We start from the raw sequence: 13,794 nt of genomic DNA, 5'->3' as shown, positions 1-13,794 counted from the left end.
TAAATACTTTCATTATCCTGGCTATTTGTTGTTGCAGTTAATTAATATGAACGTCTTATGAGGGAAAATGTTATTACTAATATTTAAAATTAAGCTCTTTTTACAGACCCATTAAAATGACGTTAAGAAATGAAAAACCTATTTTTTTTTCCATTTCTATGCGTAAATGATAAGTTACAAAATTATCGTAATACTAATAATTAAAAAGCGAATCCGGCAATTTAAGCGCACTCTTAAGTTATAAACTGATGAATTTTAATTTATTTAAACATAGTACCTATGTAGTACATAAAAAAAATATATTTCATTCCCAAAGAGACCATTTAATCAATACAATTTTCACTCTTTTTTAGTCTTATATTTAATGTAAAAATTCGTAGTAAATAATTAGCATCTGCTATTGAAACACTCTCAAGTATTTATAAATGCAACAGCGTTCATCAGGCAATCATCGCGTCAAATGTCGGATGCGATCGCTTGTCAATCACGCTAATAACACATTTTCAAGAGTAACTGTTTCAACAACTGCGACAGTTACAAAATAGCAGGGCATTGCTAACCTAATAACGTGTTATTAACGTTCGCACTTGCAATATCTGCTACTTTTAGCCGTTATTTTAAGCTATTATCGCGTGGCGTAACAACTACATTAAAAACGTACTTAGAAAACAATGGCAAAGGAATAAATAAAGAACATATTACGTGTGGAATTAAAATTTTTGAACACGCAATGTTTTGAATGTGGTCAATAAATAAGGCAATAGCATTAAAGTTTTTTAAAAAAAAATTGATTATGACTGTAATGTTTAAATTTTTATGAGAATAAAAGTGCTGTGGTAAATTCATTAAACATTGTTTATTATCGCGACTACTTCTGTATATTGAAATGTTGCTCTCCAATCGTTTGTAGTACATATAAATGTAAAATACAATTAATAGTTTTCCAAAAAACCAACGTTTTAATAACGTTGTAAAATACTAGTTAGTACCATAATGGAAGTAAAATTTGTTTTTGTCAATTAACTTGCCTGTGTTACACAGATATTTAGCATTATTTTACACGTGAAGGTTAACCACCAAATTCACTAATATTTCGCCACTGCCAGTGCTAGGATAGGTATTAAAATGATCAAGCTAACTACTAGTTGCCTAACGTTTAGAAATTATGTACTAACGACGAAACAGGTCCCCAGCCTTATGTTTTCCTTCACCTTAAATTAAATTCAACTTTCAAAGGATTTTAACTCCTAAAGTGTAAAGTTTGATATTCTTTAATTATTTTCAATTACGTAGCAATTTTGAGGATGAAAGTATAATACAGTTTTCGAAAAACTATACGGCATAAAACGTACAAGAAACTGAAGCGAAATTATGATTGAAAAACGGCAATATGATCCGTGCAGTCTCACCGGTCAACTTTTGGAAGATCATGTCGATAAGATTATTAAAAGTTGTTATTGATATAAAATAGGTTCCATTAATATAAAGACACATAGTATACAAACCAATTTTATTTTGGTAAGACTCTTGCGTTTATAGGTAGGTATTGCACATCAAATAGTTTACGACAGATCGTGCGCGTGTTAGTAATTGTATACCTCTTATTAGTTAACGATAGTCTTTTATATTTTCAATTTTATGAAGCTGTGCGTTAGCTAATCAGCTCCTCTGTCGAGTGTACATACCTAGCTATTTCTTTACCTACAATTTCTCAATGAACTACAAATAGGTACCTAAAAAACAAAACCAATAAAATATTCTTCTACATGAAATACAAGGCATTGTGCTAATTCTACAAAATCAATAAATTTGGTTTACAGTCAGCAACAAAAATAGCTGAAGAAATTCAAAAAAAATAATTCTATTCTACACATTAACTTCAATCGAAATATTCGTCTTTCTTTATCTACAACACCTTTGAAGAATAAATTTATTAAAAAACCATGATTGATAAGGACAGGACACAAAAGTTTAAAGGCGATTTGAATTTTGAATTCGTTCCGCTACTTTTGTTTTGACTATACCTATGATTCGGTAAACATCACTACACTGTCGTAGACAATTTATAAATATTATATGGCATGGCGTGCTTCAAACCAATTTATATGAGGCTAGTTTGAAACATTATCGATACTTAATAGTACAGTGTACATGATAATATTCACTCTTTGTGTCTAGTTCTACGTATGGTACGATATTTATAGTCTTGCTAGTGGCCCAGTATATACATACATACATAACATCACGCATTTTATCCCCGAAGGGGTATGCAGAGGCGCAACTAGGGCACCCACTTTTCGCCAAGTATGTTCCGTCCCATGATGTGATAGGGGGCGAGCCTATCGCCATATCGGGCACAAATTCCAGACTCCGGGCTGATACTGAGCAGAAAAACCCAAATATCACTTTGCCCGACCCGGGATTCGAACCCAGGACCTCAGAGCGCTATTGTACCGGACATGCAATACAACTACGCCACCGAGGCAGTCTATAACAAGCAAAACACGCTATAGTGACCCACATAAGTGTTTCGGGTTTTGACGTTAGCTTGTATGTATTGCTAAGAAGTCAGTCAACACTCTATTTGGACCTCACCCTGCTTACCATCAGTTATAGCGGGGTCATCTTGCCGTGCTCGTTTCAAAAAAGTTTTTAATGTTGCTATTGGTTTTTGTCAACCACGATAGTAAAAAAAACGGTCATTTAAAAACTTATTTTGCGTTTAAGTTACTTGAACTTGAGTTATAAAAGAAAATCTTGAAGGAAGTTATTTTATGCCCAAGAAAAAACAAAAAAAAAAATAGTTTAGTGACCAGTCTTTTGCCCGCAATTTGTCTAGGTCTTCCCGATATAAAAAAAATGCTGTAATTTTCCGCTAAACAAAATAGCCTAAAACATGAACCCAGAATTCAAAGCATTCCTACTCAAATGTAGTTCGATCCTTCCAGAGATTGATACATTAACTCAACATCCAAATATCTACAAACCTTCATACATAATAATATAATAAAACACTAAACTTATATATAGTTACAGTACATCTATAATTTATAAACACTATACAAGTTTACCAGACCAAACAATCCTCTTTGTCTATTTAACTATAGACATGTTTGTAAATTCCATTCCACCTTCCTGGGCTCACGAACTTGTAATAGTTCTACAGATTGACCGGTTAGTGTCGAAATCTATGCCACAGTGAAAGGAGTGGGACATTGTCCGTCCCCTAGTTGATTCAATGGGGAACAATGCTTTAGAAACTGATAAATTATACCTGCAATGTAATGGGGAGATGGCGTGACGGCGTTTATACTTCGTGTATTTAACGGAATGTTGTTTAAAAACGTACATGAAGTTGCTTGGGTTTTAATTTCAAAGTATAAAAATATATTGTTTTCAAAATAAAACTAAATGAACCCGATTATGAAATACTCTTTTTTCATTACTTACTTGGTTATTATTTTTTGTTCTGATCTAAAGTTAAATATTCGATGAAATTATAGGTGACAAAATCTCAATCCCAATGAGAATAACTTACAACCCATAGGAGAAACACAATAGGATTCGTGTTCGCAGATTAGTAACGTAACCAAAATACCTACAAGTCTTATTTTGGACTTTGCTTAGTTACAAATTCTAGTATTAACCAGTATTATGGAGAACAGGGACCTTGCACAGGGAGGGTGCAAGGGGGTGCACTTACACCCCTCTATTCAGAAATAAAACACAAAGAATAAAACCCCGAATAAATCTGCTACAATGCAAGCTATCGATCGCAGAACGAACCAATTGTATTTTTCTTTTCTGTAACATGTAATGTAACTTATAACTTAAACTGATTTTGAAAAGAACGAAACCAGAGTTTCTTGCCCGTTCTCTGGTGAGAACTGCTTTCTGCATAAGTGGTAGAGTTAATATTGACGGAATCTAAATAATGTATAACATTTTATAGGTTCAAACTAAATGATTTCATTTCATGTATCATTTCACGGAGATTTTATTGAGGCAAAGGGTATCAAAATACATGTAGTCCATTGAAATGTTACATTTTTTAGGCCTTACCTTGCGTTTTTTAGAGGACGCAATTTTATTTTTTTGAAGTGTAGGGGGGGTCAGTCTAAAGCTAAAACCAAGTTTGTGGGGTCGCCACCTTTGTCCCACGGCCGCCATCTTGAAAATAGGGGTTGAAATGGTTTTTACGATGTATTTCTTAAACTATTTATCTCACAAAATAAATGTATGAACATTTTTTGTTGCAAATTAAATTCTCTACAACTTTGGTCTAGTAACTTTTGTCGTAGAACTATAAATAAAAAGTTATAAGCGAAAATGTTAAGAAATTCAATGTTAAGCAATGTCCATTGCAACGTCATCAGAACGTGTGTTTATAAGGTTCATAATACTTTTTTTTGTACTCTCATTAATACCCAAATACCCAAGGGACCATTAGGGAACAAAAGAACCTCTCTTTTTGTAAGAATAGCTGATAATATTGTGTTGAAGTTGTCGTTCAACTTATATCTTTTAGTTGTGCTACATATTTCTGTACGTGCGGATGTATTTTATTCTGTTTTTAATTGTGAAGACGATTTCGAATGATTTTTAGACACGATTTTAACTTTAGTGAAAACTACTTTTTTATTAGCATTTTGACTTTTAAAAGTCTTTTAAAAGTCAAAATGCTAATAAAAACTTTCTACTTACGACAACTTTAACACAATATTATCAGCTATTCTTACAATAAGAGAGGTTAGAAATAATAATAATAATAGCAGGCAGATGTTCTTTTGTTCCCTAATGGTCCCTTGGGTATTTGGGTATTAATGAGAGTACAAAAAGTATTATGAACCTTATAAACACACGTTCTGATGACGTTGCAATGGACATTGCTTAACATTGAATTTCTTGACATTTTCGCTTATAACTTTTTTATTTATAGTTCTACGACAAAAGTTACTAGGCCAAAGTTGTAGAGAATTTAATTTGCAACAAAATATGTTTTTACATTTTTTGTGAGATAAATAGTTTAAGAGATACATCGTAAAAACCATTTCAACCCCTATTTTCAAGATGGTGGCCGTGGGACAAGGGTGGCGACCCCACAAACTTGGTTTTAGCTTTAGACTGACCCCCCCTACACTTCAAAAAAATAAAATTGCGTCCTCTAAAAAACGCAACCCCAAATGTAACTTTTCAATGGACTAATGCGCGATATGAATTCGATATTAATTTGACATTTATTAAGTACTAAGTGTAGATGCAGAGTCACCTCCCTAATGAATCAAACAATTGAAAGTAAAGAATAAAGAATGAATCATACCTGTTTCCTTGGAGATCTGTAAACGTAATGTGTCGGCACTAATTCCTCCTCGGTTTGTCGTTTGCCTTTGTCCGTGTCGTCTACGCTGGTTGCGTGAACACATACCACGAGTGCTGTAACAATTGCAGAATATACAGTTAGTAATACACCATCTTTCATTGCGATAATTAACACATCAACCAATTTCGCAAACCAGGTACTCTGTTCGGAGCAAATTATTTGATGACGATAAATAAAGTAATGCTTAACATGAAAATCTGTTTATTTTTATTATAAGTATCTACAATTTCGCAAACCAAGTACTTCGCTAAAAGTCAGAGTAAACTTTTTGATGACAATAAATAAAAATGCCCAACACAAAAACCTTCTAAAAAGGAAGTCTTTATTTGAACTGTAATTTTATTATAAGTATCTAGTAATATTTTGATATTCGTCGCGTCGTCGTGTCAGGGGAATGCTAAAGAAGTAATTTATCTCCCCTGTCCGGTGTCCGGTTATTTAAATATTTTATAAAAAAAATATTTCAAAGTCATATATACAATAAACAAATTATAATTGTTCCCATCCAATATCTATTTCATGAATAATAAAAAGAATCACAGATAATAGAAAGAATTAAATCAATGTAATACTAGCTCTTGCTCGCGTTAACGCCCATTATCAAAATTAAAGTATAGTACCTATTTTGGGAGAGTAATGTAGCTTCCATTATAGGGGCAATTAGTGAAGGAATTTTCAACATCGGTTTAATAGTTTTAGAGTTTATCTTCTTATTCAGTTTATTTAATCTTTTCCATTTATAATAGTTTCAACAAAATCATATTTTTTATCAAATCAAAGTGTAGCAGAATAGGCAATAAATCCCGGTGATGACCAGTCCACACACCGTGACAAACCCATTAGTGTATTAGTACATTGAAAGGGAAACGTAACGCGTTTTACCGCAACCACATTTTAAAATAGGAAATACAGGAATCTGTTGCAATTCCTGATCTGACTAAATGAAGTAAATGCAAAATCCCCTGAACGAATTTAGGTGAAATTTGGCGGACAGGTAGGCGTCGTTCTCGAATAAGCTACTTTTATCTCGCTAATTTCCTTTCTCGGAAAATATTTGAATCTTTTTATTTTATTTGTTCAACAGATGGCGCTAGTGACATTCTTTCGTACAGCGGTTTCCGCATGTACATTTTACAAACATCCAAATATTACGTATTAGTTAAGATAAGATAAGGTAAGATTTTTTTGTGCACTATCGGTGAAAGTCGCTCCCGTTTATTGTTTGAAACTTGCCATCAAGTTTACGATGACTTATCCCATTGGCTCTGAAGCGACCCTACCGAACTTCAAAAATACTTATTGAAAAATGAACTGTATGCCACGTGGTTTAAGAACATTTCTCAATAATCTATTTTCAGACGCCGGAGTCATAAAATTACGACCTTAGTCATCATAATTTGTGAAGACAACATAAGCTAACATCATCTCAGCTCATAATAAAAATTTGATACAGTTAAATGAACTTTGTCCCTTGAGTACCAGAACAAATAGCATAGTATATATAAAAAATGTACACAATCGGGGAATGCAAGCCGTCATTTCTTGAATATTAACACCGATTTGCTTAATACCTTAAAACGCTTTAACCTCGGTAAAGACGATATGGTCATCACAAAGCACGGTTATAACAAAATTCGATATGGTAATGGATCGGAGTGACAGGCCAGTGACATGTAGTTGAGGTCACGTGAACTGTAAATATTTTACAAAGGGCGATTGAAGTCTATTGACAATATATTGGTTCACAAAGGATAATTGACGTTTTGACAAAAGGAAGAGGATAGACTTTGGAATGGCAGCAAAAATTAGTTTTTTTGTTAACAGAATTAGTAATTTACGATCTAGTTACTTGTACTTACTCCATTTTAATAGCTGCGTGGGGTGTTGTGACATTATTACGAAGTAGAAATTGCGCACTTTATTGCAGGATTATTAGTATCATAACATTGATAGATGCAAAGCAAATCTATGTACATTTACAAACGAGGAGAGGTCTACATGACAAATTAAGTGAGATTTTAAGGAACGTAATTAATAACTAAGGACTTAAAGAATTGAAAAACATGCTAATAATCAAAGATTTCCAAGTATTTAAAATCTGCCAATAATCGACTGGATTAGATGGACTTGTTTGGTTAATAATTATCTAACTTTGCTGTCTATTTCATCGCGTCTTCAACAGATATTAATTGCCCGCCGAATAGGTCACAATTGTTTTTTGGCCAAAAGTAGACAATCTTAAAATACGTTCATAACCCCTAAATTAAACAATGAATCATACCATATAGTACTATATATTATTTACAAAGAATCTGTTAAAAGTAATACACGAATGTTAACAATTCTTAATATTCAATAGACATCTTCACATAAAGAATGAATTCGTAACATAGCAAATAACTCAGAATCTTGAACACCTGACGCCATTGATGGCAATTTCAAAGGAAAGTGATGTGATTCACCGTTCAATGATTCGCCGAAATGTGTCGTAAAATTACTTTCTATTCTCATAGATGCTACATGCCGAATTTTTAACTTCGCATTTATTGAATCGAATGAAAAAATTATTGGCTTAACTGTTGGTATTTTAGACAGACTATTTTAGTTGAGCCTGTATATGTATAAGGAAATTCAATAAGAAAAAAAAACTAGAATAATATGTCTCATTTGGGAAAGATAGTACGACAAATATCAGTCATAGAGTTCCGTGTAATTTTCAAATAGAGTTTTGGACTTGATAGGACATCTTTATCATTTTAATGCAGGGGCCTAATTCTCTATGCCACACGTTATTTTGACAGTTCATGACAAACACGTAACATATTGCGTTGCGTTTAAGACAATAGAAATTGACGTACTGAGTACCAACCCACGCTCATTTCACGAAGATAACGTAACACGGCTGGGCCCTTATTCTGTATGATAGTGTAAACGCGTAACGCGGCCGTGTCATGTTATCTTCGAGAAATGTGTGTGTAATGGTATTCTGTAAGCCAAATTTCTATAGTACTAAACATGATGGATTGTGTTACGTGCTTGTTACGCACTGTCAAAATAACGTGCGGGAAAGAGAATAAGGCCCCTGGGCTACGAATTTACACGGTCATAAGGTCTCAGATGGTGGTAGGAACCATTCTTACTAATATAAAAGCAAAAGTAGCAAGTTAGTTAACCTTTATGGCCAAATCAATATTTTTTGGTGAAGATTACTCAGAAAGCTTGAATAGGAAGAAAACATAGTTTTTTTTTTAATATATTTGTCTGTAACCAAACTCCATATCAGCGAAGAAGCAAATACTTGTTAAAATATATCAGCTTTAAAGACCTTAAAATATGTGGGTCGAGCGACGATCTATTTTCTACTTTATGCCTTGTAACATATTCTGGAAGTCATCAATCTCGCATGCATGTCGTGCCAGAGATTCATCTCGCGAATAGTTCACGAAGCAATTGGAAACTAGTATTTTCCTGCATATCCGATCGCGTAACTGGAGGAAATTATTTTTCTGTATGGCCACGGTATAAATATCCCACTATGGACTTTTTCAGGAGGTAGCTTATATGTTATTTTAGAATTATTATTGGATCTGTGACATTCTGTTTGCGGCCAGCTACCCGCAGAGTCACGGAGCCTTCGGAATTTTAGAATAAAAATTTGAAATAGCCATAATATTTGCTACATTTATTATATTGATTCGATATTCACAAACTTACATCTAGATAGTAACCTAGAAGGCCAACGCACTATGGATTTGCTCTTTATAAATCGAAAACAAACCAATCATTAATGATTTCTTATTTGACGCGATTGTTAGACATAGAAATAAAACTATTATAAGAGGAGGTAGCCTACCTCCCGACCACGAACGCTTCCAAGTTTTCGAAACGTCGGTAGAAAATTATAATATAAAATCCGCAAAATAATTTTAATTCAAAACCAATTTTTTTTAAGTTTCTTTTTTTAACCATTCCGTTTAATCGGAATGTTACCGATTTAACTACGTACCGCATAAGTCCGATTTCCTTGTTTTTGTGTCGATCCAGTAGTAATGTGTGAAAACCTGTTTTTCTTCCGAATAGCTAAATGCAGTCATTTTAACGCTACCACATTTTACGGAAGAAAATTATTACAGCTTACAATGGTTACTTGAATGTGAAGTGGTCAATGGGTTATGTTATTTTTATATTTTATTTTAGGCACCAGTATTGTAACTATTTTTTAAAAGGCATTTCTAGAATCACAATAATAAAACCAGTAGAAATTGTATGTAATAGTCCATTCTTTTAATAAACTAAACATTAAATTGGTACTGCTCGATGGCATAATAATTGTATTAGGAAATGACTGCAGTGGTAAGTTGTCGGGATCGATCCTTAGGTTCAGCATAATGATATGTTTTTCTACTCAATATGAGACCGGAACCCCGATATTTTCCCTATATGGCGTTAAGCTCGCGCCCTATAATGTCAAGAGACGGAATATTCACGGTGTAAAGTGGGGTGCATTTGTTGCGCATCTACCTACGCCTTCGGGTAAAATAGTGTGTGAAAAAAAATTAAGACAAATTTTATTCGTCTTCCACATTTGAAAATTGGTATATTTTTTTCTCTGTCTTTGGCAAAAGGTATAATTTTTATACGTGTTCCATATTTGAATATTCACACCGGCCAGTCGCAACCGCATTAAGGTTTTATGCAGACAGTTGTAATGTGTTCGACAAACTACGATTCGCTTAGACCACATTCACTTTTTATATGGTCATGTCAACTGATACGATTTTAAATGAGTCCGCAAAATGACTATGTGAGAAATACAAAGTACTGCAAAAACTATGATGAGTATCGTAGAGAGTGTCTTAAAGGTGTCATGCAATTTGCAAACTCTGAATCGATTTTAAAGTTAAAGTAATCGGAAACGTTAGAATTACCGATTATTGATATCTATTGCCCGTAAACAGAGGCAAAGTTTAAAACAATGTATTAAAAAGTTAACGGGTTCTATGTTCCATATTTTGTTATGAACAAAACGATAAATGTGTACGAATATATAAAGCTGAAGAGTCTGTTTATTTTGAACGCGCTACTCTCAGGAACTAATAAACCGATTTAGTCTTTTTTCACTAATAAACCACATTAATTTTGAGTGCTATATACCATTTTTTATCGCGAAAATATTGATTCCGAAAAACTTTTTACACGGGCGGAGCCGCAGGCCAAACCTAGTTACAAATATAGGGAAATGTATTCTATACAAGCTTAATAAAAAAGCAATAAAATAATTTACATACTAGAGCATCACAATCTGTGAACGTAAAAAAGATTAAATTATCAGAAACTGTGGGTAAAAACGTGTCTTCCCCAATTTCCTTTTAATTTTCCCGTTCAGTAGGCACGGCTCATGTGCGAATTCCGGTTACAATCAATCTAATCAGTGATTACATCGTTTCTTATGAATGTATCTGGGTATTTTTTATGAAATTAAATCGCCTGTGGAATAAAAGTCCTAAGTATCTAGTAGTAAGACCTATAGTCGTTTGCTGTTTATTCCGTAAATTTTATCTATTTACTTGATGTTAATAAGATATCATGAACACTGAAAAGTTTTCGTGTTATTTTATACATTATAAAGTTTATGAACGAAATATAAATTTCAAGTCCAATAAAATATTAATTAAACTTTTAGTAATTATGAGATCAAAAGCCTTAAATTCTATTTTATTTGAAACTATATTGCTATGAAAGTTCTGCAATTTCTTGAAATATCATTAAGATTAAAAACGAAGTTTATAAATAAGTCAAGTACAACATTCAGCGAACGATTAAGACGATATCTTGCATAATTACTATTTTAATTAAAGTTGTTTGGAAATGTGCAAAGATTTTACAATAAATTAAATTACAAAGACTTGGCAATTTAACTAAGGTAAGGTAGGTTTATTAGATAAACACCATTTATTCGTTATTTCAAATTGAGTCAATTAAAAATTGGAGATTAAAAGAAAACGCGAGGCCCCCACGAAATAAATGGAATACAAAAGGCAACCAACTTTAAACGGTAAATGCATTAAGAAATCTAACGAAGCTGATTTTTTTTGCATATTTTACACGTATAACAAATATCTAAAGATGAAATTCAATATTATAACACTGCCACGTGCCAGGATATGGAACGATCTCATTTTAAAACGGGAACATACGCGTAATATGATAAAATGTGACACGTGCCGCATTCCTTTCATAAAAATATTCAGCTGTACACGAGTTGCAAAGGACCCGAGTCGCCGCTCAAATGTTGTCGAGACCAGCGAAGGCCAAAGACTCTTATATGTACGGTTGGCACAACTAAATACGCTATTTCAAAAAAATGTGAAAATAAACTTTATCACGTTCGATAAAGGGTTTAATTTAATCTATGTCAAATTAAAGATATATTTCGATTTATATATATTTTTTTTAATTGTGTAAAGAATTATTAAAGCTTATGTATATTGGCCAGTAAAATATGAAAATAATTTTAATTTTGGATTGAATAAAACTACAAAATTTTATATCTATAGCTTAATATTACAAAATACATAAAATTATTATAAACATGTTATTAAAGTTTTTGCTTAAAATAAGGCCTTTTTTCCATTATATAATTCGCACTGGTATTATAAAAGATAGCAATAGCAAAAGGTGAAATTTTCCAAAAGGGCACCCGACACAACATATAGGTACTAATATGCATAGATACGGTCAGCAAATCATTCATCATCATCAGATTCTACAGAAATTCTATATAAAGGGAAGCCGACAGGAATCGCATTATATGGACCCTTGGCCACTGAAAGATTGTAGATTTTGGCTGTGCGTGGACAAATTAGGTCAAACCGATCGAAGTTAAGACGGCTGCTAAATGAGACACTCGACCGAGTGAAGGGATAATGTCGAAGTCACAATCTAACCATTATTGTTCTACATTTTATCACCCGATTATTGCCAGTCGTAAAATCTACCGAAACTCCATTAATTTGTGAATTTTATGTTTCAGTTGCGATAGTTCGAAGTTGTAACAATAGTTTCAAGTCGCAATCGTATAAAAGTTTGTGTAAATAGTAATGTTGTGTTTATATGATTTATATTACGGGTATACTTTCTTTAAGTTGTTAAGTGCTATAATTTAATCTGTGTTATTTAAAGAATGATGACCAGCATAAATTTAGGACTAATCCAAGGTAAATAAAAATGTCAACTACTATCTAAATGTTATAATTAATTTAATGTGCTAAATTCCTGACGAATAAATTGAAAAATATATTAAAACTGATCTATAACTTATTACCAAAGATACACTTAATGTCAAAATGTGACGAAATAACGTTACTAAGTAACCAATTAATGTCGAATAATGATTCACTAAATTGCATATGTTGTAAATGACATGTCATCTTAATTCATTTTCATTATTTCTACACAATATATTACCCATATAAACTTATAAATTAAATGTAACGTGTTTTGCTGACTGTAGGCTCATTGACACAACCTAGTTCCCACAGATCAGCGCTTACCGTAATGTCAAACGGTGAGTGCATATAAAAATATGGAAATGTTGACACCATATAAAGTAATAATAGTTTTTTATATAGACTGATAGAGAATCGATTGATTTGTAGATGTTCCATCTAATTGGAGCTTATTTTGTAGTATAATTTATTTACAAGCAAAATATAATGCAATATATACAGTAAATAGTGATAAAAAATTTGTACTAATAAACAAATAACGAATAAAAAATAAAAATATTATGGAAACGTATTTTGCCAATCAATAGAGTAAGACTGGACACATAAATATAATTTTTAATATTTTTTAATTTCAAGAAAATTTGGTCGAAATACCTGTATCATAAAGAGTAATACTAGTAAACAGCTCTAATATTCCGATGACAAGAGATAATAATAAACAGTGAAAGTGAGCACATTCATTAGGTTGCTTTAAGAGAACGCAGTGACGAATCAAATGCTATTCGCACAGATTAGGAGCTTGTAGTAGACATATAATGTTCTAATATATCAACGCTCTTTCTTGCGACATTCTTTATCCATTACAGAGTAAAAATGGGTTTACACGTTATGATTTGTAACGCCTTAGTTTCTGCCACGGTGGTGCAGTATTGCGGTATGCAGTGCTGAGGTCTCCGGTTCCATCCCAGGAACTGGCAAAGTAATATTGGGTATTCCTGCTCAGTATTAGCCTGTAGAGCTCAAGAGAGCTCAAGCTGGAAGGTCAACAGAGGCTATGCGGGTTTTAATATATTTTGGACATAGCGTGACAGAAACTAGACAATCTGGAGAAGTGTGTGCTCACGGGCAATCGAACAAGGGGCATAATCCGAAGCGCTGGTCAGACCACGTCGCCAACTCACTAAA

At 32.9% G+C, this 13,794-nt stretch overlaps 1 protein-coding gene across 1 annotated transcript in view; it reads right to left on the bottom strand.

Moving 5' to 3' along the window:
- The window catches only part of LOC115442198 (RNA polymerase II degradation factor 1), a 59,337-nt gene that overhangs the window by 5,342 nt on the left and 40,201 nt on the right, over positions 1–13,794 (bottom strand). The window contains exon 2 of the mRNA XM_037447402.1: positions 5,321–5,433. Coding sequence (XP_037303299.1) covers positions 5,321–5,433 — 113 coding nt within the window. The remainder of the gene's footprint in view (positions 1–5,320; positions 5,434–13,794) is intronic.

Source organism: Manduca sexta, chromosome 6, assembly GCF_014839805.1.
Source record: "Manduca sexta isolate Smith_Timp_Sample1 chromosome 6, JHU_Msex_v1.0, whole genome shotgun sequence".
Classification (NCBI taxonomy): Eukaryota; Metazoa; Arthropoda; class Insecta; order Lepidoptera; family Sphingidae; genus Manduca; species Manduca sexta.
Note: the sequence above shows the minus strand (reverse complement) of the source record. Positions and strands in the feature narration are given on the sequence as shown.